Source organism: Pseudorca crassidens, chromosome 10 (genome assembly GCF_039906515.1).
Source record: "Pseudorca crassidens isolate mPseCra1 chromosome 10, mPseCra1.hap1, whole genome shotgun sequence".
Classification (NCBI taxonomy): Eukaryota; Metazoa; Chordata; class Mammalia; order Artiodactyla; family Delphinidae; genus Pseudorca; species Pseudorca crassidens.
The window spans coordinates 40501767-40524374 of record NC_090305.1 but is presented as its reverse complement, the minus strand read 5'-3'; the positions used below and the strand labels follow the sequence as shown (position 1 = coordinate 40524374).

At 58.9% G+C, this 22608-nt stretch overlaps 1 protein-coding gene across 20 annotated transcripts in view; it reads right to left on the bottom strand.

The window, feature by feature from the left end:
* Positions 1–242: 242 nt before the first annotated feature.
* The window catches only part of GRM4 (glutamate metabotropic receptor 4), a 111214-nt gene continuing 88848 nt past the window's right edge, over positions 243–22608 (bottom strand). For 6 of the 20 annotated variants that reach the window (XM_067753295.1, XM_067753289.1, XM_067753291.1 and 3 more), the window contains exons 7-12: positions 17258–17458; positions 16931–17067; positions 14471–15406; positions 7265–7511; positions 5248–5412; positions 2110–2315 (exon numbers count right to left, since the gene is read on the bottom strand). In XM_067753295.1, coding sequence (XP_067609396.1) covers positions 2203–2315; positions 5248–5412; positions 7265–7511; positions 14471–15406; positions 16931–17067; positions 17258–17458 — 1799 coding nt within the window. In that variant the 3' untranslated portion in view covers positions 2110–2202. The other 14 variants (XM_067753297.1, XR_010946870.1, XM_067753298.1 and 11 more) reach the window with 14 other exon arrangements.

Here is a 22608-nt window from a genome sequence, read left to right as displayed (position 1 = left end):
ACCCCCCTTACTTAGGGGAGTACCAGGGGCTGATTTCTGGAACCTCCCACAGTGTCCTGGCCCCTCCCTGCCCAAGGACTCTCCAAGACCCCACCCGATGCCAGCCCAGGGAGCAGCCTCCACTGCCCCCAAGCCCTATGTCCCTATCAGCCATTTCCTCCTTCCCGCTAACTCCAGGCTCTCCAGCTTTAGGCTGAGCCGGGGGTCCCACCGCAGGACCCTCAGTGGATGTGGAGCCAGGGTGCAAAACCATGTGTTTACTTTTATTAGAAATGTTCTTGGTATAAAAACAATCATGCGCTACACACTGTCATCAATAACCATCACCAAACACCCAGGCACTGAACTCCGTGTCATCGGCAGGAGGGGCAGGCGGGCAGGACACGTGGCAGACAGGCGGGGGTAGGTGGGCAAGCTGCGGGCCATAGGGACACACACAGAGGCCACCAGGAGGACGCAGCACTTTGCAAGACACTCGAGATTTGTTTTAGTTTTGGCTTTTTTGTGTTTTGATTTTTTTTTTTCCTTTTTTCTCTTTTGTGACATGTGAGATTTGGTGAATTAGGAAAAGATGGCAGGGAGAGAGAACAAAGGTTGGATGTAAATGAAGGTGAGGAGGGGGCTGAGGACAGGAAACAAAAATGCACAAGAGGAGAGACCCGGGTGGAGCACAAGAGAAAAGACAGGAGAAAGCTGGAGACGGCAGAGAAAAGGCAGAGACAGAAAGAAAGAAGATACAGAAAAAGCAGACAGACACAGAGAGAACAGGTGATACAAAGAGAGAAGAGAAAATAAAGACAGGGATGGAGACAGACTGAGAAGGTCACCAATAGGATGGAGAGAGATGAGGGAGAGAGAAAACCAGCGCGAGGGGGCCTCCTGTGGTTTGGGGTTGGGAGGGGCTTTGGTCCAGGACACAGGGTCTTGGGGTGGCCTGAAGCTTCCCCAGCCCCTCATCCTCCTCCTGTCACCAGCCCGGCTTGCCCAGGCAGCCCAACAGTGACCGCTGGGGGCTGTGCTATCTTCAGCACCAAGCCATGTCCGTGGGTGCCCACGGGCAGTTAGGACATCAGCTGGGCCCCCCTGCAGCGGTGGGGGTCCCTGGCCCGATGCACCATCCACAAGGGTCTGTTCTGCTCCTCCTGTGCAGCTCCGGTGGCCTAGCTAGATTGCATGGTTGGTGTAGGCGACGTAGGTCTGTTTGGTGGCCAGCGCTGGAAGGAGAGAGACGGGGGGAGAAGGAGTCAGGAACTGTCTTCTTCCAACGCCCCTTCCACAGGGGTGTGGCCCTGCCCACGCATCAAGTTCGGACCCCTGAACTGTGTGCGTCCCCATGGCCCGCAGCTTGCCCACCTACCCATCGCCAGACCGGAGGAGGGTCCCACCCCGCCCCTCGCATCGCTTCCCCCAGACTCATCCCACCCACGCCCACACCTGGGCTGCTGGCCGGGAGGGCCCTTCCCTCTTCACTTTGTCCCTCTAGGAGCACTGCCTCCCGACCCCAACCCTCTGTGAGTGTCACACCCCACAGAGTCCCTGCCACCTCCTGACTCCACCACACTTTAATAGAATCGTTTTTATTTGTGATATACAGTCTTCAAGTATAATCAAGGGGGAGTTTTTCAGAAGTGCAACACACACTCTGGAAGAGCACGTGTGAAGAATATACGTAGATGGCAGCCTAGCGGAAGTGAGTGGAAAATAGGGACAGAGGAGATAAATAATGGAAGCAGAGAGGGGTCTTGCGAGGCTAGAAACTGAGGCGTATGACTGATTCGGCCCTCTCCCCATGCCCAAGGGAAACGGAAGTCCTCCAGGGCCCCTCAGGCCTCCGTGCAGCCACGTTTCCCATTTCTGGGTGTCCTGACTCCCCTCAGTCTTGAGCCTCTCTTATCTGCACCCAACACCCTGGCCCCTGCTCATCCGCACTGGGACCAGGGTTGCCTCTCTGGGTGTCTCCCTTCCCCACCACAGCCAGGTGACAACGTCAGCTCCCCTGGGCAGCACGAGTGCCCCCACCTCCACCCCGCCGGGGTTCACGCCTCACGGCAGCCTCGCAAGGAGGCCAGATGAGCAGCACCCCCACTTAACAATTGAGCTGAGGCCAACCCTGTCCTGCCAGGGTTCAGGGTCTCCCTCTGTGGCCTGGGGACAGCTCAGTGAGAGTAACTGAGGCTGGTCTGCTGGTGCTGAGAGAGAAGACTAGACGGGGGAAAGCGCTGGTGCCCTTGGCCATAAAACTGCCTTGACTCCATCAGGATCCTGACAGCTCAGAGAAGAGGGTACATCTGCCAGGTGCAGCCAGGGGTGTCTGCCTGGAGAAGGTGACACGGAGGGGAGCAGTGTGGTGGGCTGCACGCTGAACACCCCCAACCCTCTTTCCCCATTTTTCACTGCCAAGTTAAGGACCGCATTTCCCAGACTCCCTTGCAGCCCCACGTGCCCCTGTGTGACTACATTCCTGTTAGTGACAAGTGTCAAGGGCTGTGTGAAGCTTCCATGTCATCTGATTAAAATAGACTGTTTCCCCTGTACTTCCTCTCTTTTCCCTTCCAGGGCCAGAACAGACATATGAGGTCAACCAGCCTCGGCCACGATGATGAGGACAACCCTCTCGGAGCTGATGAAATGACAAAATGGAAGGAACCCGGGTCCCTGCACCTGCCCATTCCCCATGCACTACGCTATCAGAAAGAAACAAACATCTGTCTGATTTGAGCCACTCTGTCCTGGGGCCTCTTTGTCACACCAGCGTAACTAGAAGCCCACTCATACAGGTAGGACTGCTGTGTCACCCTCTCAGAGGGTCCCCCGATTGTGGGAAGAAGCAAAGTTGCCGGGGTGGGGTGAGCAGAGGGGACACCATGGGACCAGTGCGGAGGCATGAGGGTCAGAGTGCAGCTCAGCTAAAGGAAGAACTCTCTCCTGGCCTGAGCTGAGGGTGGAGTGGGTCGCTTTGTGCGGTAGGTGAGCTGAAATGTTCCCTGTCAGCAGAAATATTCAAGCGGAAGATGAACAGTCACTGGGCAGGGAAGTTTCACGTTTTAGGTGCCATCTGGACAGGTGCTACTGGAAGGAAATGGTGCCCACGACACACAAGACAACATTAAGGACACAGCACAGCGCCTTACAGTTTGTGAAGAATGCCCACCTTCATTTCTAAAATGGCCCAGGTCCCTCCAGGATGCTGGAGGACCAAGAGGGGAGAAGGAGCACAGACCGGGCACCATTAAGGAGGGGCCTGGGCTGGGGGGCACCAGGGGAAGAGAGCTGAGCGACAGGAGGCTGGGACCTGGGGGTGGCAGAAGGTGCTGAAAAGGAGGCGGAAGGTGGGAGACCAGCGCAGACCAGCCTCTGGAGACCAGGGCCTCAGCCTCCCTCTGTGACTTCAAGCAGCTCCTCCCCTGTCCTGCGAGGCTGTGGTCTCCGTGCCAGTAGCAGGAGGGGAGTAGCCCTTTGTGCCTAGACTTCTTTTCCTGTGGGGCTTTGGCCACCCCCACCTCTCCACCCCACTCTCTCCCGCACCACCAGAAAAAGAGCCGGCAGCTGGCTCTGTGAATCACAGGCCCGCAGGCCAGGCTGGTGAGAATCAATTCCCCAGGGCTCCATCACCCCTTGGGTGAACTGATAATTATTGAGTTTCTAAACCTGTAAACCTGTCAGCAGCTCCTGGCTCAGAGGTGAAGGAAAACCTCAGCAGCAGTGGCAAAATCTCCACTGACTGCAGGGAAACGGGAGCCTGAGGGTGGCCGTAGCGGCACCGAGAGCGGTAGGGACGAGAGAAAGTGGCGGGGAGCTGAGGGACAGCTGGGCCCCTCTTCTCCCTGAAACACCAGAGCTGCCTCCTCTAAAAAACCCAATCTGTAGGTTTCAGAACCTAGAAGCACACTGGGCCCTCAGCTATAAGCTAGGAGCCCCAGAGTCCTTCAGCAGAGCCTCAGTCTGACCGTCTGGAAAATGGGAGCAATGATTCTGCCCGGGGCCCCCAGGAGCTGTGAGGCTCAAAAGGAAGAGTTCCGGCCAAGAGTCAGGACACTTGAGGTCCAGCCCTGCCCTCACTGGCGTAGGGGATCTCAGCACCTGCCACGCGGCCTTTCTAACAAATTGAACCTCTCGGAGCCTCAGCTCGCTCATGTAAGATGGGGTGATCGTAAACCCTTTAGCTGCTCTCAGCCGCGGCACGGCTAGAAATACTCTCTAAACCCTGCAGAATGGTAGGCGGAGGGGCAGGGCTGAATAACAAGTGATGAGGACAGGATGGGGACAGCGACACCCCAGGGGCAGCCTCAGCATGCGGGGAGGGGGAGGGTGTGGGCAGAGGGCCCCAATCCATCCCTCACCCACGACAGGCCCTGCCTGCTGGCTTTCAGTCCCCACCGCCTCAGATAACAATTAGCTGGGCAGCGGCAGGCACGAGCTGTCAGCCCCCATTTGTCGGCCCCATGTTTCCTTGCCTAATCTGCCTGCAATCGCGTCCCTGAATTATTTATTCTGTTGTTTGTTTAAAGATACGTGGCCTGCCAGGGACAGAGTGAAAAATGTCCCTGCTCCACGGGAGTGACACCTCCCTGCACCTCCCGCTCACACCCCCTCCATCTGGCTGTTCCCAGAATTGATCACCCAGCTCCTGCCCAGCGCCTCCACGGCCCCTGTTGTCACCGAGCTGAGACGGTGGGGGCAAGGGGCACTGGCCTCTGGTCCTCAGTGCAGGGGGCCATGGGGAGGGGCAGCTCTCACCCTTCCCTCACAGGAAGCAGGGGCTGGGAAGGCTGGGTCTCCCCTCGCCTGCACACCCCTCCTTGTCCCCTGTCCCCAGGTGACCAGTCTGAGCAGAGGCAGAGGCAACAGTGTCCGTGAGGCGACATCAGCGCTCTCTGTGACAGCCCTGTCCCTGTGGTACCCTCTGGCCTGTCACAGCACCATGAGGGCCACCCTCTGGGGTCAGGGTGCTATCTCCTGTTAGATACCCATGGACTCCAGAGGGCTGATGTCCCACTCAGTCTCATGAGCCCTGGAGCAGAGTAGGGCCTGGAGGGATGGGACCCAGCAAGGGCGAGTCTCCGTGGGAAGGAGGAAATCTAAGTCAGGAGCTTGGGGCAGGGAGTGGCGAGGGGTCCGTGCCTAGGATAGAAGGGCCTGGTCAGGGGCGGCAGTGGGGGTTTCTGCACATCTGCGTGGACGCGAAAGGCCAGAGATGGGGAGGCCCACAAAGACACTGTCCCTTCCCGTCGCAAGTAGAGGGCCCACCTGGCATCTGAAGGGAGCCCCAGGCTGTAGGTACAGGGAAGCTGGTGCTCTGGGAGGAAGAGCAGGACTGGAGAGAACCAGATGTCATCTGGTGGAGGGTGTGGCCAACAGAGTCATCAGGGGTGTCCATCAAAGGGGGGGTGGTGGTGCTGGAAGCCAGGTACACTGCTCAGCACAGACAGAGAGGGAGGCCATATGAAGTCAGGGTCAAGGGAAAGACACTGGGTGGGGCCAGCCAGTCACCACCTTGCCATGTGACTTCAGGAGAGTCACTCACCCTCTCTGGGCCTCAGCTGGGGATCCAGCCCAATCCGGGCCTCACAGGACTGCTGTGAAGATCACTCACAGGGGAGGGAGCTCTGGGAAGTGAAAAATCCTGCCTGGATGTGGGAAGCTACTTCCCTCCTTTGCACGGCTGATACTCCTTCTACACGTGGGAATGATGTTGAGAATGGAAGATGCTTCACCCAGAGCCCCAGCGCGGGGAGCCTGTAAGAGGGGCTGTCCCCGTCCAAACACACCTGCGAGGGGAGGTCTCCTGTTTCTCCTGATCTCTTGGTGGGTGACAAAGGGGCTCCCCTCTGGAGCCTATGTTCACCAATGTCCCTCCTGCTGCCACCAACAGTGTCCACTTCTGGCCTTTCCCCCAGTACTAGAGGGAGAAAGCAGAGTGCTAACCCCAGGTGCCACCAGGATCTGAAACTCTCCTGGGGAGAGGGGCTCTTCTCCTCCTCCCCCACCAACGGAAGCCCCCCAAGACTATCAGAGAGCGGGGAGGCAGCAGGAGCTGCCATGTTAACCATTTGGACACTTACAGGGTGTCCAGGGAGGGAGTCAGGTGTGCAGTGGGGCAGGGTGACCATAGCAACCCCTCAACCCTGTCTACCTGGGAGCAACCAGAGGCCCATGGAGGCCCAGCCCACAGGTTGGAGGCCTCGGTCTCTGCTCAGAGGCAGCGGGGATACCACCTGCTGCTGTGTGGCCTGGGTGAGTCCCTCACCTTTCTGAGCCTCCCTTTCCTCACCTGTAGCAGCAAATAATTAAAGATCACTGCTTTCAAGGTTGCTGTGAAAATGAAAACTGATTCCTGGCAGGTGTGGCCCACAGTTGGGGTTCAAGAAATGGTCACCACTGTTACTGGTCCCCCAAGGCCTAACCTGCCCCTCACATGCCCTGCCCCTCTCTCCTCTCTGTCCCTTCTCGTCACACTGTGGGCTGGCTCCAGGGGGCACAGGAAGGTAAGCAAAGATGGTGGCCCTGCTCCCTCCTGTACACATCCCTCAACCACTGAGGGACCAAGTCCTGCACAGGCTTTGGGTCTGCCCCTCAGATGCTAAGGGTCCCACATCCTCCCCCAGCCCTCTCAAAGCACAACCCTCTACAGCTGAGGTCTCCTTGGACACCCCCCTGAGAACCACAGCTCTGCGGGCCCTCCTCCCGGCCCCAGCCCTTACTTACCCATCCCAGGGCCCGTATCCTGAGTCCCCATCTCTCAGGGTCCTGCCAGGGGGCGGGTGGGCAAAGCCAGCCGAGGGGTTTCAACTGCTCTGGCACCAGGGCCACAGCTCCCAGGCTACCAAAGGGCCCCAGAGCAGCGGCCCTCCAGACGATCCCTTCCCCAGGGAGACTGAAAGGGCACAGGCCCAGATGCGGACTCCAGGGCAGAGAAATCCCGAAGTCTCAGGTCACTGTGCCTGAACCGAGGCCCCCCCAACACCCCCCCACCCCACCCCCCGCCTCTCCCTAGGTAGGCAGGGATCCCTGGAAAGGAGAGGCTAGAGCGAGCAGGGGGTGTGTGGAGCGGGACCTGGAGAGACCCCACTACCCAGACAGAGTGGGGCAGAGGGGGCCAAGCTAGAGCCTCAAGCCTCGCCTCTGGGTGGGGACGGCTCACCCGCGGCCTCAGGGCTCTCCCAGTGCCCTCATTGGTCCAGACTTGGGGGGGGGCTGACCTTCTCCAGGAAGGGGACGGGGCCTGGGCGGGCCCAGGGGGAGAGGAGCGGGGCCAGGCACTCACCTGGAGCTTCCAGGTTCTCGCAGAGCTCGGACTTGGCCTCGCCGTTGGGCCGGAAGCTGCCCTTCTGCGTGAACTTGTTGGACATGGTGGCGGCGGTGACGACGGCTTTGAGGCTGCGCTTGCGCTTGGGCACATTCTGCTCCGGGTGGAAGAGGATGATGTAGACCTTGGGCATGTAGAGCATCCCCAGGGACACCGAGGCGCTCAGACTCACCGAGACCGTCAGCGTCGTCGTCTGGATGTACAGCTGGGGGCGGGCCGGGGGCGGTGTCAGGGCGGGCTCCGCCCCGGCCTCTCGGGGGCCCTGTTTGAAGCCCACGCCCTAGACAGACACAGTGGGGTACAAACCCGGGGACCGCCCTGTGTCCCGCTGGCAGAAGGGAGTTGTGGTACAGAGCTGGGACTTTAGACCAGAACCCCTGGATTCAGCCGGGCTCACCACTGTCACTGTGTGGTCTGGGACAAGTCACATCCTTGGGCCTCAGTTTCCTCGGGTATAATATGGGCATGATAATTCTAGCCCTTTCCTCATAGGGCTGTTGTGAGTTTGAAATGACTTAATAAATGGCAAAAACACGTAAAATAATATTTGGCACATGGTCAGTGCACAGAAGTGTTCACCACTGTTATGTGCTATTGGGTAGAGGCCCCTGGGGAGGGGCCCTCAGGGGACAGCTGACCCTCCTTGGGGGAAGCGCCCCCTGCACAGGGCTGGGAGTGAGATAAACATGTGCCGGTGCCTTGTAGTAACTCCCAGTGGCCGTGGCACAGCCCCTTGGCCAGGCCCCCCATTCAGTGACTGCCCCCCCACACGCCACCCTGTGCAGAGCAGGCCGCTGGCACAGGAGCTGTGGCCTGACCGTGATCCACTGACGGCAGCCCAGTCAAAGCTCATTTCACGCTCACTCACCAGCACTAACGTTGACAGATGTTTAGCCAAATGAAAGTCCATTAATCTCGGTGTCGGGTAATCCATTCTTCAATAGTGGGGCCTTCCAGGCAGGGCCCAACAATTCCCACCACCCTCGCCTGGGATGCCCTCCCCACCTCCTCCCTCCCTCTGGGTCCTCCAGGCCTCAGCTGCCCCTCTGGCCCCCTCAGCCAGGGTGGGGCCAGGGGAAGCCCAGGCTGTGGGCCCCAGGTCTGGGTATGGGAAAGCAGGAAATGCTCTGCCCCCAGATCTGCCGTTTCTGGGCCTGGGCCCCTCCCCAGGGGCCTGGCTAATGTACCACCTCCTCCAGGAAGCTCTCCCTGACTCTCAGCTCTAGCCAATCCCCCATGATAGCCTTCACTCCTTGCACCCAGTCCAGAAGTGGGGGACCGAGGTCTGGACTTGCCTCCTGAGGTCACAGGAGCCCTGAGCTCATCTGGAAGTCTCCCGAAAGGAGGGGCCAGGTCCTCCCATTCTCACATTCCTCCCCATCTCTCGCCCCTCTCATAAATACCTCATGACCTGGATCTGAAGGCCTTCATCCCAGCCACTCTTCCCCGGGTCTCCTTTGGGAGAGGGGCTGGAGAAGCTCTAGGGTCTGAGAGGAGAGAGGTGTGTGACACTGAGGAAGTCTCATCCCCTCTCCGGCCCTCAGTTTTCTCAACAGCGCAATGGGATAATAGCACCGACCTCACCCAAACCATGAGGCTACCCAAGTGCAGACTGTGAGGCCACATGAAACGTACAGGGCACCAGAGCAGGGTGTGGGGGAAGGAGGCTGGGAGTGTAGAGAGGCTGTTTCACTTGCCACCATTCAGAAAATGTCACAGGCCTGGGGAAATGAGAGCTTGTTTCCTAGTGAGCACACACCCCTCTGTCCTCACACGCAACCCACACTCTCACCAACAGGCACAGTGCTGCCGCCCGGCATGTGGACCGGGAGAGGTCATGACAAGCCAGTAGGAGGGTGCTGGCCACCTCTCCCACCCCCTGGATGGCACGGCGGGCCAGGGAGGAAGGAGTGAAGGGGGACAGTCTCCAGGATATCATAACAGGCCCTTGGAGAAGACAGTGGAAATCTGGGCTAAGCAAGGACGGGCTTGTTATCTGGGTCTTCACTATGGACTGGGGGTCCCGTGGGGACAAATGTGTCTCCCTCATTAGACTGGGGGTTCCTGAGGGCAGGGGTGTCTCTCCTTTTGCACTGGGGGTTCTTGAGTATAAGGGTGTATTTCCAGGGCAGATGTCCATCTTAGGTCTTTTGCCCCCAACTTGTTGATGGGAAGGAGGTATGGTTGGGCCAATATGGGGATGGTGGGACAGGGGTCAAGTACCCTCTCTGGGCAGAGCGAGGCCTGCAGTGGACACAGCCCTATATGGGGGTCAGGGGGCGGGGTTCCAGATTTCAATCTGCCCTGACTCACTGAGGGATGCTGAACCCCCTGCACCAATATAGGCAGAGTCCGCTCCGTGGGCACGCACGCTCGGTTTAACACCTTGCGGCCGCCAGCTTGAATCCTGAATAATTTTTGAACAAGGGGCCTTCGTTTTCATTTGGCTCCTGACCCTGAAAACCATGGAGCCAGCCCCGAGCACAGGCCTCGGGGCTCTGTTCTAATCTGTTTTTCAGCCTAGGAGCCTTTCTGCACACAAAATACAAGGAGGGGTGTAAAGAGATCAAACTTGGACAAAGCTGCCCCCCCCCAGCGGGGGCCCCTCCCCGCCAGCATGGGCCCTCATGGGGGCTCCTCTAGCCATGCCCAGGCTGGGGGCGGCTGGCCCTGTGCACAGAAGTGGGGCTGTGCACCCCCAGCCCCTCTCCTTGCCACAGGGTCTGGAGTTCTCACCCCACCACTGGCTCCAGCATTGTTCTGGGCCCCCTGGGGTGAAGGTGCATGTCATCACCAGGAGGTGGTAGTGTGTTAACCCTGTCAGAGAAGCAGTGGTCCTCTGAAACCTCTAGCCTACAGGGATGGGGCCCAGGCGCAGATGCAGGTGTCGCACGGATGCAGAGTAAGAGGCGGCTTCCAGGATGTGATTTCACCTTCTCTCCCATCCACCCATCCTCCAGCCTGAACTGCCACCCTGCCTGCTCCCCTCTTGGACTTTGGTCAGGCCCTTGCTACACTCCGTCCTCTGCAAGGAATCCTGCCTTAGCGTCACGAGTCGCTGCTCCCCAGAGTGAAGCAGGTTGTCAGAGCTGGGCTTGATGGAAGAGGACAGAGGTCACCTGGGGTGGGGCAAAAGGCAAAGAAAGGAGCTGCTGTGGAGGTGGACAATGAAGTTCCTGTTTTGTGCTCGGTCTGGTGGGGGGCACGGAGGAGTCCGCCTGCTTCGTGTTTCTGCCCAGGCTGACCCTGGTGGGTCCTGAGATCCTCAGTCTAACAAACCAGACAAATGACCTTCCCCACAACCTGGCCGGCCTCTGAGGCCACGGCCCGCCCCAGCCTGGCTGAGCAGTTACCCCAACCGGTGGAGAGACGATGCCCCAGTCAGCTCAGGGTAACGGCACGCGGCTACGCGGGTGAGCCCTGGAAATCCAGGCCAACGTGGGAGATCCGGTCACCTGCTCGCCAGAGCAACATGGACAGCTTCGCTCGGCGCCACCTGCAGCCTGAGGGACAGGCGGGGTTGCAAGCACGCGTGCGCACACACCAGGGCACGCATAGATGCTCACACATCCACACTTATGTACCCATGCGCCTCTGCATTCACACACACACACCTGAACTCCCAGCCGCACACTCCCACCTGACTCAGATACACCTGGGCTCTCACACACACACACCCCTTCATGTACCTGGGTACACACACGTGTGCACACACACAGAGGCACTCAACACACCTGCACACATACTTGAACACACACATACACCTGTGCACACACACACCTACACTCAAACATCTGCACATACACTGCTGAGCACACACAGTTAATCTGTACACCCAAATACATCCTAGCAGCCATGACCCCTCAGGGCACACCTGTCCATCCCCACTCAATCTGCACACACACACACACACACACACACACACACAGCCCATCCACGGCTCAGTATGCACAGAAAGGCACACACACATTCTCTACACACACTTCTGTACCCATAACACAACTCCCCATAGTAGCCCCACTCCACTCCATCTACACACACACACACACACACACACACACACACACACACACACACTAGCACCCAGGACCCGGCAGTCACTGGGGCTGTTTGTAGCTCAGACATGACACAGCACAGATAGAGCCCCAGGGTTGCCTGAGCCTCTAAGAAGCCTGGTGGTCTGAACTGGAGGGACTTCAGAGCTCCCCTCCCCACCCTCGCCTCATTCAGAAGCCCTGAGAAGGAGGGGGCGTATCCCATGTAGACGCCATCAGGGGCAGAGCTGGGTCTCAGGACCATACGCTGGTGTGGGCCAGCCTGCTTTGCGACCCTGGGCAGGTCCCTTGCCCTCTCTGGGCCTCAGAGGAGATCATCTCAGAGGCTCCTTTTCATAATCTGTACTGAGAGGAGCCTCCTAAAAAGGGAGAAATCAGAGGCAGGTGGGGTGGCCTGGAGAGACGGGGGGAGGGTGCCGAGAGGGGGGCTGGGCCCCAGCGCCTGGAGGTGGGAGGGTGTGGTACCAGGATGACAGGGACCGTACTGGGAGCAGCGTGCTGGCAGGCAGCCAGGGGAAGTTATGGGAAGGCAGAGCAAGGGCCTGAACCACCATGCTGTCGGCCACCTGGCTGTGCACCTTTACACCCTGAGGAGGCGAGGGAAGGGGCCTCCTGGGATTGTTGAGGGTAATGTCTCAAGCTGCCAGCTTCCTGGGGCGTGGGCGGCCTCCCCTGATGGCTCCATGGGCCCCCTGGGCGCTGCGGGGCGTGCGGGCCTCTGCCTGCACCTGCCCTCAGCGGGGAAGGCCTCTCGCTGGCCTGCTGGGGGTGGAGACCCAGCCCACCGTGCGAGCTGCTCCTCAGTGGCAGTGGCTTTGGCTCAAGTGTGCAGGGTGGCCTGGAGCCAGGTCTGGTCTCAGACCTCGGGGCGCTCACTGCCAGCCTCAAGGTCTGCTTCTCAGAACCCCCAGCCTGCTGGGTCACCACTGGAAGACAGGCCACAGGCCTCTCTGCACCAGACCCAAGGGATTTGGGGTGGAGGGCGCAGCTCCTGCACTTGAGGAGCTGCTGGAGAAGGGGTGGGCACCTACCAAGGAAGGCCCAGGGGGAGAGGTGCCCCAGAGCTGCAGGGAGTGGTATGGGCTTGGGAGGGGCTCCTGAGTTAGACAGAGTAGGTTCAAGCAGTCCAGCCGTGCCTCCTGCTGGCTGTGTGACCTTAGACAAGTCACTTCACCTCTCTGTGCCTCCCCGTGCTCACCTGTAAGCAGGGATGGTGAATCCACCCGAGCCCACTGTTGTGGTGTCTGCTGACCACAGGTGAAGTGCCTAACCCAAGACAAGCAGCCCTCGTGGGTGCTTTGACGGCCGCCTCACTGAGGCCAGGCATCTCTACTGGAGCTCACACCCAGGCTCACTCTTTAAGTGCTGCCCACAGGATGGCGACTCCCCCAGGTACAGATCTAAGCCAGCCCTCGTCCCTGAACCCCAGACTCACATAGTCAACCACTGACTCAACAGCTGCCCTTGGACGTCTCACGGGCATCCCAAACGCAGCACCTCCAGAGGACTTCCGGATCTCCGCCCCCTATAGGCTCCGCTGCCGTCTCTACCCCGCCCCGCACCCCCCCACCCCAGTGCAGACACTCTTTCCTTCCCATCGCTCACACCAACGACTGTGGAGTCATTCTGACTCCCCCCTGCGCCTCTCATCCCACATGCACTCCATCGGAAACCCAGCCAGCGCCACCCCCTGACACAGCAGGAATCCCCCGCACCTCACCACTCCTGCTGCCAGCAGCTCTCTTCGGGATCATTACAACCACCTCCAGCAGGGCTCCACCCAGCAGCCAGAGGGATCCTTTTAAACCTATGTCCCAACGCATCCCTCCCTGCTCAGAACCCCACAGTGGCTCGCTTCTCACTCCCGGTAAAAGCCACCAACCTTCTCACAGCCTCTGGGTCCTACACCATATGCTCTGTCTGCCCCTTGACCTCGTCCCCTCCACCCTCCTCCCCAGCCCCAGCCTCCTCACAGTGGGTAAACGGCTTTTACACCCCTCATGTTGTGTGATTGTTACAACACCTGTAAGGCCTGCAGAGGAAGGGTCATAGCCCCAATCTGTTGATGAAGAAACTGAAGCAGAGAGGCCAGCTGGCTTGCCCAGGATCCCACAGTCAGACACAGAGCTGGGGTCCTCGGTCCCTCTGATTCTCCCTATCTCTGGCCTCTGACTTCAGTGACTCCCAATCCTTCAAGATAAAACCCCCCAGCACCCAGGCAGCACTGGGGCAGTGATGTGGGCAGAGTCCACGGGGCCCTTGGGGTGTATCTAGACCCTCAGGCCAGGCTGGCAGGATGGCCTGACAGAGCCAGCAAGAGGCAGCTCATCGGCAGCTCCAGCCAGTGGAGGGTGGACCCTCAGCTGATGCTGCCAGGTATCCCCACCTGGCCTTTGGGGTGGCTTGGGGCCAGGGAGAGAGGGAGCGAGTGCCCAATACATCACCCACCTCGGGGACCCATGGGGATCCTGCAAGGGCAGAGAAGAGGGTGGAGAGAGGAGGAAGAAAGGAGGAGTGGACAGAAAGGAAGATGGGCTGAGTAGGGAGAGAGGTAAGGGAGCGTATAGAAAAGAATGGGGAATTCCCTGGCGGTCCAGTGGTTAGGACTCCACGCTCTCACTGCCGAGGGCCCGGGGTTTGATCCCTGGTTAGGGAACTAAGATCCCACAAGACACGTGGCACAGCCAAAAACAAGAATGAAAGCGGGGGCAGCATCCCAGGCTGGCAGAGAGGAGAGAGGAAGGTGGGAAGGAGATGGGGAGGGGGAAAAGGTGGGGCGGGAGAGGCAGGGATGGAGAGATAGGGAAAGAGAGAGGAGAGGGAGAGAGGAGAGGCGGAGGGTAGAGAGAGGGTGGGAAGCAGCGGGAAGGAGAGAGATGAGGCAGCGGAAGGTGGTGGGGGGCGGAGAGAAACGGGAGAGGAGGCAGGAGAAGAGAAAGGGAGAGAGAGAGAGGAGAGAAACCCAGAACCTGGAGAGAAACCTGAGACGGAGAGAAGACAGAATGAGGCAGGAATGAAGGCACTTCCAGAGCAAGGTGAGAGGCCAACTAGCCCCAGGAGGCTGCCCCCTGCTTGCCGCCCTCACCCACCCCCAGCCCCTGCCACTCACCTTGTCAGCCGACTGCGAGGTACCAAAGAAGATGGGGATAAAGGCGAGCCAGACGATGCAGGTGGTGTACATGGTGAAGCCGATGGGCTTGGCCTCATTGAAGGTCTCAGGCACTCCGCGCGTCTTGATGGCGTACACGGTACACGTGACCATGAGCAGCATGCTGTAGCCCAGCAGGCAGATGAGCGACAGGTCCGAGATGTCACACTTGAGCACGCCCCTGGCGAAGCGGGGGTCGAGCGTCCGCTGGTCCTGGAAGTCCACCACCGAATGGGAGGGGTCCACTACAAACCACACGCAGATGCCCAGCAGCTGCAGGGAGATGAGGCTGAAGGTTATGGCCAGCTGCGAGGCGGGGCTGATGAAGCGCGGGGCGCTGACCGACCGCTTGCCCTGCTCGAAGATGCGGTAGATGCGGTTGGTCTTGGTGAGCAGGGCCGCATAGCTGATGCTCATGCCGAGCCCCAGGAAGATCCGGCGCAGAGAGCAGGTACCCAGGTCGGGCTCGGCGATCATGAGGAAGGTGGTGGCGTAGCACAGGAAGATGCCCGCCAGCAGCACGTAACTCAGCTCGCGGCCCGAGGCCTTGACGATGGGCGTGTCGTTGTAGCGCACGAAGGTGACCACCACGAAGAGCGTGGCCGCGATGCCCACCACAGCCAGGAAGAGGGGCAGCACGGCCCAGGGTGAGCCCCACTCAAGCTTGATGATGGGGATAGGCTGGCAGCCCGTGCGGTTCTCTGTGGGCCGCATGTCGTAGGGACATGTCTTGCAGGTGTAGCGGTCCACCTGGTACTGGTACCCCGTGCAGGGCTCGCAGTGCCAGCAGCAGGGCATGCCCTTCACCGTCTTCTTCCGCTCACCTGGCTGACAGGGCAGGCTGCAGATGGAGCGGGGCAGCTGCTGCCCGCTCCCTGGCCAGTGCATCCGCTCTATCTGGCAACAACAGTGCAGAGGAGAGGGCCTCAGGACATGCCGCCAAGTGCCCTGGACCGCCCCACTGGTGGCACCAATCTGAATCACTTAGTTAGTGATTTTAGTTAGATGGGTAAAATCCAGCTGCCCGGGCCCTGCCAGGGTCAGCTGAACCCAACAGCTGCATTTAAATAAGCTCCCCGGGGCAGGCTCCAGACCCAGCTGACCACGGGGGATCCTGCTCGAATACAAAACTCCCAAGGGTTGTATGGAGAAACGCCCAGAGACCGGCAGTGACAACCTAGGGTCACATGGCAGAGTGGAGAGGACTCAGCAGTCCCGACTCCCCGCCCCATGAGGCCTTGCTATGCAAAGTGGTCCCCAGACCGGCCACATCAGCATCACCCAGGAGCTTGTTGGAAATGGAAATTTTGGTCCACCTCAGACCCACTGACACAGAATCTGAGTTTCAACAAGACCCCGCAGGTGACTCCTGTGCACCCTCAAGAAGAAACGTGCTATGGCTCAGCCCACCGGGCCTCCTCCAGGCGGCACAGGGACTTGGGTTCAGAAGAGAACAACGAATAAAGATTCAATCACAGGACCACTAATGTGTGCCCACAGGTTAGCGTTTCTTTGCATCTTGCTCTAAATGAGTGCTAGTCACTGTTACATGTCTCTGAAGACATAACTGCTGCAAGCTAAGAGGCGATAGGAGCTGGCACGCCCTACTGAATGTGTCACAAAGTTCTGGAAAGTAAGCGAGAGCCCCATAGAGCTCCAGGCACTGGGCAAAGGGAAACTGACTACACTTGGGAGCTGTATTCAAAGCATCAGTTCTAAATAAGTGGCTCTGGGCTCCCCTGGTGGCGCAGTGGTTGGGAGTCCACCCGCCGATGCAGGGGACACGGGTTCGTGCCCCGGTCCGGGAGGATCCCACATGCCGCGAAGCGGCTGGGCCCATGAGCCATGGCCGCTGAGCCTGCACGTCCGGAGCCTGTGCTCCGCAACGGGAGAGGCCACAACAGTGAGAGGCCCGTGTACCGCAAAAAAAAAAAAAAAAAAAAAAAAAAAAAAAGTGGCTCTTAGGAGAGTTCATGCTTAGAGAACAGCAGGCTGTGCTCTTTGCCTTAAGACGTCGTCCTCCACTGTCCAGACACAGCCCTCCCCTTCCTCACCTCTTTCCCCCCCGAACCCCCCCAAAACTTTGAGCCCCTGAACTCCAGCGTGACTTCATCTATCCAGAGTTCTTGCCCTGCGAAGGGGCAGCAGGCAAGAAGACCCCAGGCCAAGGGAAAGGGCAGGGGCAGGAAGGGCAGCAGAAGCCCAGCCACCCTGTTCTTCTGTTTCAGGGTTGGGGGGCTCAGGGCCCTCTGAGGTCTAGGGTGGGGCATGGAAGGAAGCCCCAAGTTGGCAGCAGCAAACCCGGGGGGCAGGGCTAGTCGGCGGCTGCCTCCCCTTGGCCTCCCCTCCCTGGGTTGGGGTGGCCTCTCTCCGCCGCCTAGCCCCCCGGGACCCCTCGCTGCCCTCCCGCCAGGTGCTTACTCTGAGGTGCAGGTGGTCAGTCCAGGAGCCGATGACCTTGTACTCGGCAGAGCCGTTGCGTAGCTGGTACTGGTAGATGTCATAGCGCCCAGGTGCGTCTCCGTTCTCATTGAAGGTCACAGGGTTCCCCGCGATGCCTGCGGGGGCCCGTGGGGGTCACACGCTCAGCTTCTTTGCTGAGCCTTCACCCAGAGTCAGGAAGGATCGTGAGCCCAGGGCAGAGACACCTCTGTATGGAACCCCTTGGAAGCATCTGAAGAGACCCCCGCGCACTCCCACCCCATGGAGCCCCAGGATCCCTTCCCCAGGGTTGGGTGGTGCCCCCACCTGAGAAATTGACACTGCGGATGTACTTGAGCAACTGGGTGCCGTCCACAGGGTCCATGCGCGGGCAGAGCCCCACGCGGCCCGGACACAGGTCACGGTGCATGGCGTGCAGCGCGTGGCCCATGGCGTACACGGCGTCGATCACAAACTGCACCTTCCCCTCCTGCTCGTACGCCGAGTCCTGCCCAATGCGCTCACGGCCTGCAACGAAATATTCAGAGTGGGGGCGCCCATGAGGCCCACCATCCTCACAGGTGTATGGTGGGAACCACAGCATACCTCGGTGTGCCCTGGGGCCCAGAGAGCCCACCTGGGCACACCTAGGGCTCCGGGCCCCTGGCCCAGTGCTCGCTCCATCACCCCAGGAGATGGTCTTGTGGAGGGCCCGGGGAATGGTCCTGAGGTCTGCTGCCCTCACTACTGTACCGCTGGACCCTGTGCCCTAAGGCCCCAGAACAGCCAGGGCAGGCTCCCTTGTCCCCATCACCCTTGGAGGGCAGTGAGCCTGCGGGTCTCCCTGTGGCCGTGGTGCTTGCCTGCCCTCCCCCAGCCTGGCTTGGACCAAACACGGGAGCAGCTGGCCCTCACACAGGCAGGAGCTGTGACTGTCCATGAGGGCAGTGGTGCCCTACAGCAGCTCACCCATGGGTAGCCCCAGCACAGGGTATGGGTGGGGAAACTGAGGCCCAGAGAGGGTGAGAGACCTGCCACAGGTCCCTCAAGATTCAGGACACCAGATGCCCTCAGTGACTTCCAGATGCCCCAGACACCAGAAGGCACCATCATCCCCATCCACTCCTCCCCCATGTCAGTGACATCCCCCCATTAGCCACGGTGAGTGAGCTTTGCAAAATGGGGAACCCACCCCACTCACCCCCTTCTCACTGCAAACAGCAGTGGCTCCCTAGGGCACTGTGACCTCCCATCCTCACCCCCTGGGCTCTGGCCACACCCAACCCCTCTGCTCTGGGCCCTGTGCAAACTCTTTGCCTGCCGGAGGTCTCGATGTCCTCTTGGTAAAAAGATCATCATCCTGCCTCACAGAAGTGCTGTGAGGCTTGAATGAGATGAGATAACAGAAAACACGTGGCACAGAGTAGCTGACTAAGCCACATTGTTATTATGTTTAAGTGGTCAGAATAGAGGGTTTCTAAGGTGGGCTACAGAGGTCCCGGGGCCAGAGCAGGCCAGGAAAGCTTTCTGGAGGAGGAGGAGCTCCTGGCTTGGGCCCTGGGTAATAATGATGATGAAGAATAAGGACTGCTAACTTCTTTTTTTTTTTTTTTTAACGTGCTCTTGTTTACTTTTTTTTAAACTTTAAATTTATTTTTGGCTGCATTGGGTCTTCGTGGCTACACATGGGCTTTCTCTAGTTGTGGCAAGCAGAGGCTACTCTTCGTTGCGGTGCACAGGCTTCTCACTGTGGCGGCTTCGCTTGCTGCAGAGCACGGGCTCTAGGCACGTGGGCTTTGGTAGTTGCAGCACGTGGGCTCAGTAGTTGCAGCATGCGGGCTAGAGCGCGTGGGCTTCAATAGTTGCAGCGTGTGGGCTCAGCAGTTTTGGCGCATGGGCTCTAGGGTACATGAGCTTCAGTAGTTGTGGTACGCGGGCTCAGTAGTTGTGGCTCACAGGCTTAGTAGTTGTGGCACACGGGCTTAGTTGCTCCGCATGTGGGATCTTCCCAGACCAGGGATCGAACACATGTCCCCTGCATTGGCAGGTGGATCCTTTTTTTTTTTTTTTGCAGTACGCGGGCCTCTCACTATTGTGGCCTCTCCCGTTGCAGAGCACAGGCTCCGGACGCGCAGGCTCAGCGGTCATGGCTCACGGGCCTAGCCGCTCCGCGGCATGTGGGATCTTCCCGGACCAGGGCACGAACCCGTGTCCGCTGCGTCGGCAGGCGGACTCTCAACCACTGCGCCACCAGGGAATCCCCAAGGATTGCTAACTTCTATGGAGCATCCACTCTGTGTCGGGCACTCTTCTAAGCCCTTTATGTATATATTAAGTCATTGAATACTCAGAACAGTGCTATGAGGTGAGTAATTATCCCCATTATAGAGATGGAAAAACTGAGGCACAGAAAAGCTCACTGGCATTCCAGGACCACAAAGAGCTGGATTTGACCAGGTGCTCCAGCTCCCAGCCTGTGTACCACACTACACCTGAGAGATTGTAAGAGCCTGACTGCAGGGGGACAGCAGGAAAGTGGGGGGCGGGATGGGGCAGGGGCTCTGAGGTGAGGACACAGGGGCCGGAGGATGGCAGAGGAGAGGAAGGGAGAGTGCTAGGGAACCCCAGCTTCCTCTCCCACAGCCCCTGCATACAGCATGGCCTGCAGCCTCCTCCCTCAAGGCCAGGACAATGAAATTTACCCTCATACACACACACACACACACACACACACACACACACACACACACATACACACACTCACACACACACACACACACACCCATGCCTCCCTGCTAGAGGGCTGGTGCTGCACCTTACAGAAGTAATTCCCCAGCGGCCAGCAGAGTGAATGGCTGCACCTGTGTCCAACCCCATGGGCCATGGGCCTGGGTGTCCCATGTCTGTCATGTGGGGGGTCAGGTTGAGGCCCCAGGGATCCACAGATCACCCCCTAGATTCCTCTATTTTCAGCCAATGTATGGCCACTGTGCCCTGCCGCCCAGGGCTCCCACGGAGCTGATGGCTCATCTCATATCCTTGTCTTGGCCACCAAGACTCTGTGACCAAGGTCAGAAACTGACTCCAGTACCCCAACCTCAGGGTCAGAGATCAAAGGTCCCCAGTACACAGACTGGACAGTTTAGGGGCAGATGCCCAGTTGGCTCTGGGGGCACTGCTGGGTCCAGAAAGAGCCCACAGCTTTTACGGCGTGGCCTTGGGGCTGGAGACAGGGTAGTCTTCAAGGGGGCTCACCTGGCTCTCCCAGGGGTCAGCTAAGCCCCTGGCTACCCACTACACTTCATTCACACAAGACTGGGCTGAAACCCCAGCTCTACCCTGTACTCTAGCTGTGACCTTGGACCTGCCACCTCATCTATCGGGCTTCAGTTTCCTCATCTGCAAAATGAGGATAATGATGGTACTTACCTCATAGGTCGAGATAGGGTCCCTATGAGGATAAATGGGTTTATATTCACAACGGGTCATAAAGAGGGGCCTGGTACTTGCCAGGTGCTGCAGAAGTTTGTTAAACACAAGGGTACAAAGAGTTCTAAGCCCTGCCTGCCTCGGAGCTCCTGGGAGAGCAGAGCTTTGCTAACAGGCAAAGCTCTCTCTAGGCCACGGCACAAACAGAGATGGATGGACAGGAGAGGCAAGTTCTCCAGCCTCAGCAGCCTGCCCTCTTACTCAAGGCTACTGATCCCAGCTTCTGAGAGCCAGGAGAGAAGCGCAAGGGACAATCCTGTCCCCGAAGGGTGACAGACGGGCCTGGGGCAGGGTTGCATGGAAGGCCCCAGCCCCAGACCCCACCATCACCCCCAGCCCCCAGGTCCTGCCCTCTGTATCCCGCTGCTCCATGCTCCCAAAGCTCCCATCACGCTCTCATTTCCTAAGGATGAGAGACTGAATTATTAACCAGGATGGAGGGGGAGGCTGCAGCCACTGCAGAGAAGCAGCAGCTCTATCCCAAGGCCAAGGACACACCAGGCTAAGGGACCCTGGCTGAGCTGCCCTCAGCCCCCTCCTCTCCCTATCTTCCCAGGGGTCCCTCCTCAGTGTCCAGCTGAAGCATCCATCCCTGGGCCACTCAGGTCCAGGACCACGTGCTCTCACCGGGGTCACGAAGCCACCTGCACCGGCACTGGAATACAGATGACCCCACAGGAGGTCCTCACCAGGGGAGCCCACCTCTGCCTGGGGAGGCTCCCGTGGGAAGGGCTGTGGGGTCCTGCGGGCTGTGGGCTGTCAGCAGCCTTGAGCGCCGCGCCTTTGGGGTCTCCACCCCAGAGCTGTCATGGCACCAGCCATGGACTTCTAGAGACTTCCCAACACACTTTCACGTCCTTGACTTTTGTCTCAAGTCTGCCCCCAAGTACAAATGAGATAACAGGGCAGTGAGGTGCCCTGCAAAGGGAGCGGCGGGCCTTGAGTGTGACCCCCTACACACACACACACACACACACACACACACACACACACGCCCCTCAAACTCCAAGGGCACTTCCCCCGAGCCCCACAGGAAGCAACAATGACACAGCCTAAGTGTGCTCCCTTTGGGGGAGGGGGAAGGGATCACAAACACAAGTCAAACAAGGTCCAGACATGCTGTGCTGCACGTCGGAAGCTGTGCCCATAACCCGTGCAGCTCTCTGCACACCCTCGACTCTTCAGCAAATAACCCTGCAGCATGGCTGGTGCCTCCTCTTCCCCGAGCCTCTGGGACGTAGGCCAGACTGGCCCCCGTCACAGAGGAGGTAACTGAGATTTGCAGGTGGTCGAGTAAGGTACCCAGAGTCTTGAGGGAATCCTGGCTCCCAGCTGGTGTTCCTACCCACCTGGGGATTGGCCCGGCTGGTGAGTGGCTGGGATTTGAACCTGGATCTCTCTGGCTCCCAAAGAATTTCCACCACCCTGAACTGTCTGCCTCCTTCTCCCTCCATCCAGCCCCGACCTGCCTTCCCCCTTCTCTGGGGCTCAGGCCTTGCCCCAATTGTCTGGCCAGGCCTAACCAGGAGCTAAGGATCCCTGTCTCCAGGGCCGGAGGAGGCAGATGGCCATGGAGGGAAGCGGGGGGTCAGAGGATCCCCTTTCATGGGTGGTTGGGACCCCCAGGCCCAGACAGGGGAACCACAGTTCTGGCAGGAAACAAGACACACATTTCCGAGAGCTCCTAGAGGAGATAAATTCCAGACACATGGCAACGATGACAGCAGCAACAGTTTGAAGATGTCCTAATTGTGTCCCAAGGCACAGTGAGCCGGAGATGTGTTCGGCTTAGCCACGGATGACAGCCAGCCCCGGAACCATCCGGGAGAGGACTTTCTCCATCAACCCCCCCCCCCCCCCCGCAGCTGTGGTTACTACGGTGACTGCAGCCTTTGTCTGCAGGTTGTAAACTGTAATTGAAATGAGTTTTCAAGGTTGAAATAATCAGAGTTCCTCCCTGTCTCCCTGCTCGCCTCTCCACAACTACTCACCCCACCCAGCCGCAATCCTCCTGAGTTCTAGGCTCATGTGTACACGCACACACACTCCCTCACATAAAGGTATACAAAATCAGCCGCATATACACCCCCGTATTTTCACATCTACACATATAAAGTAGCAACACACAAACCTGCATTAATTTATATGCATCCCTATGCACGCATCTATGTTCAAACATGTAGAAACAT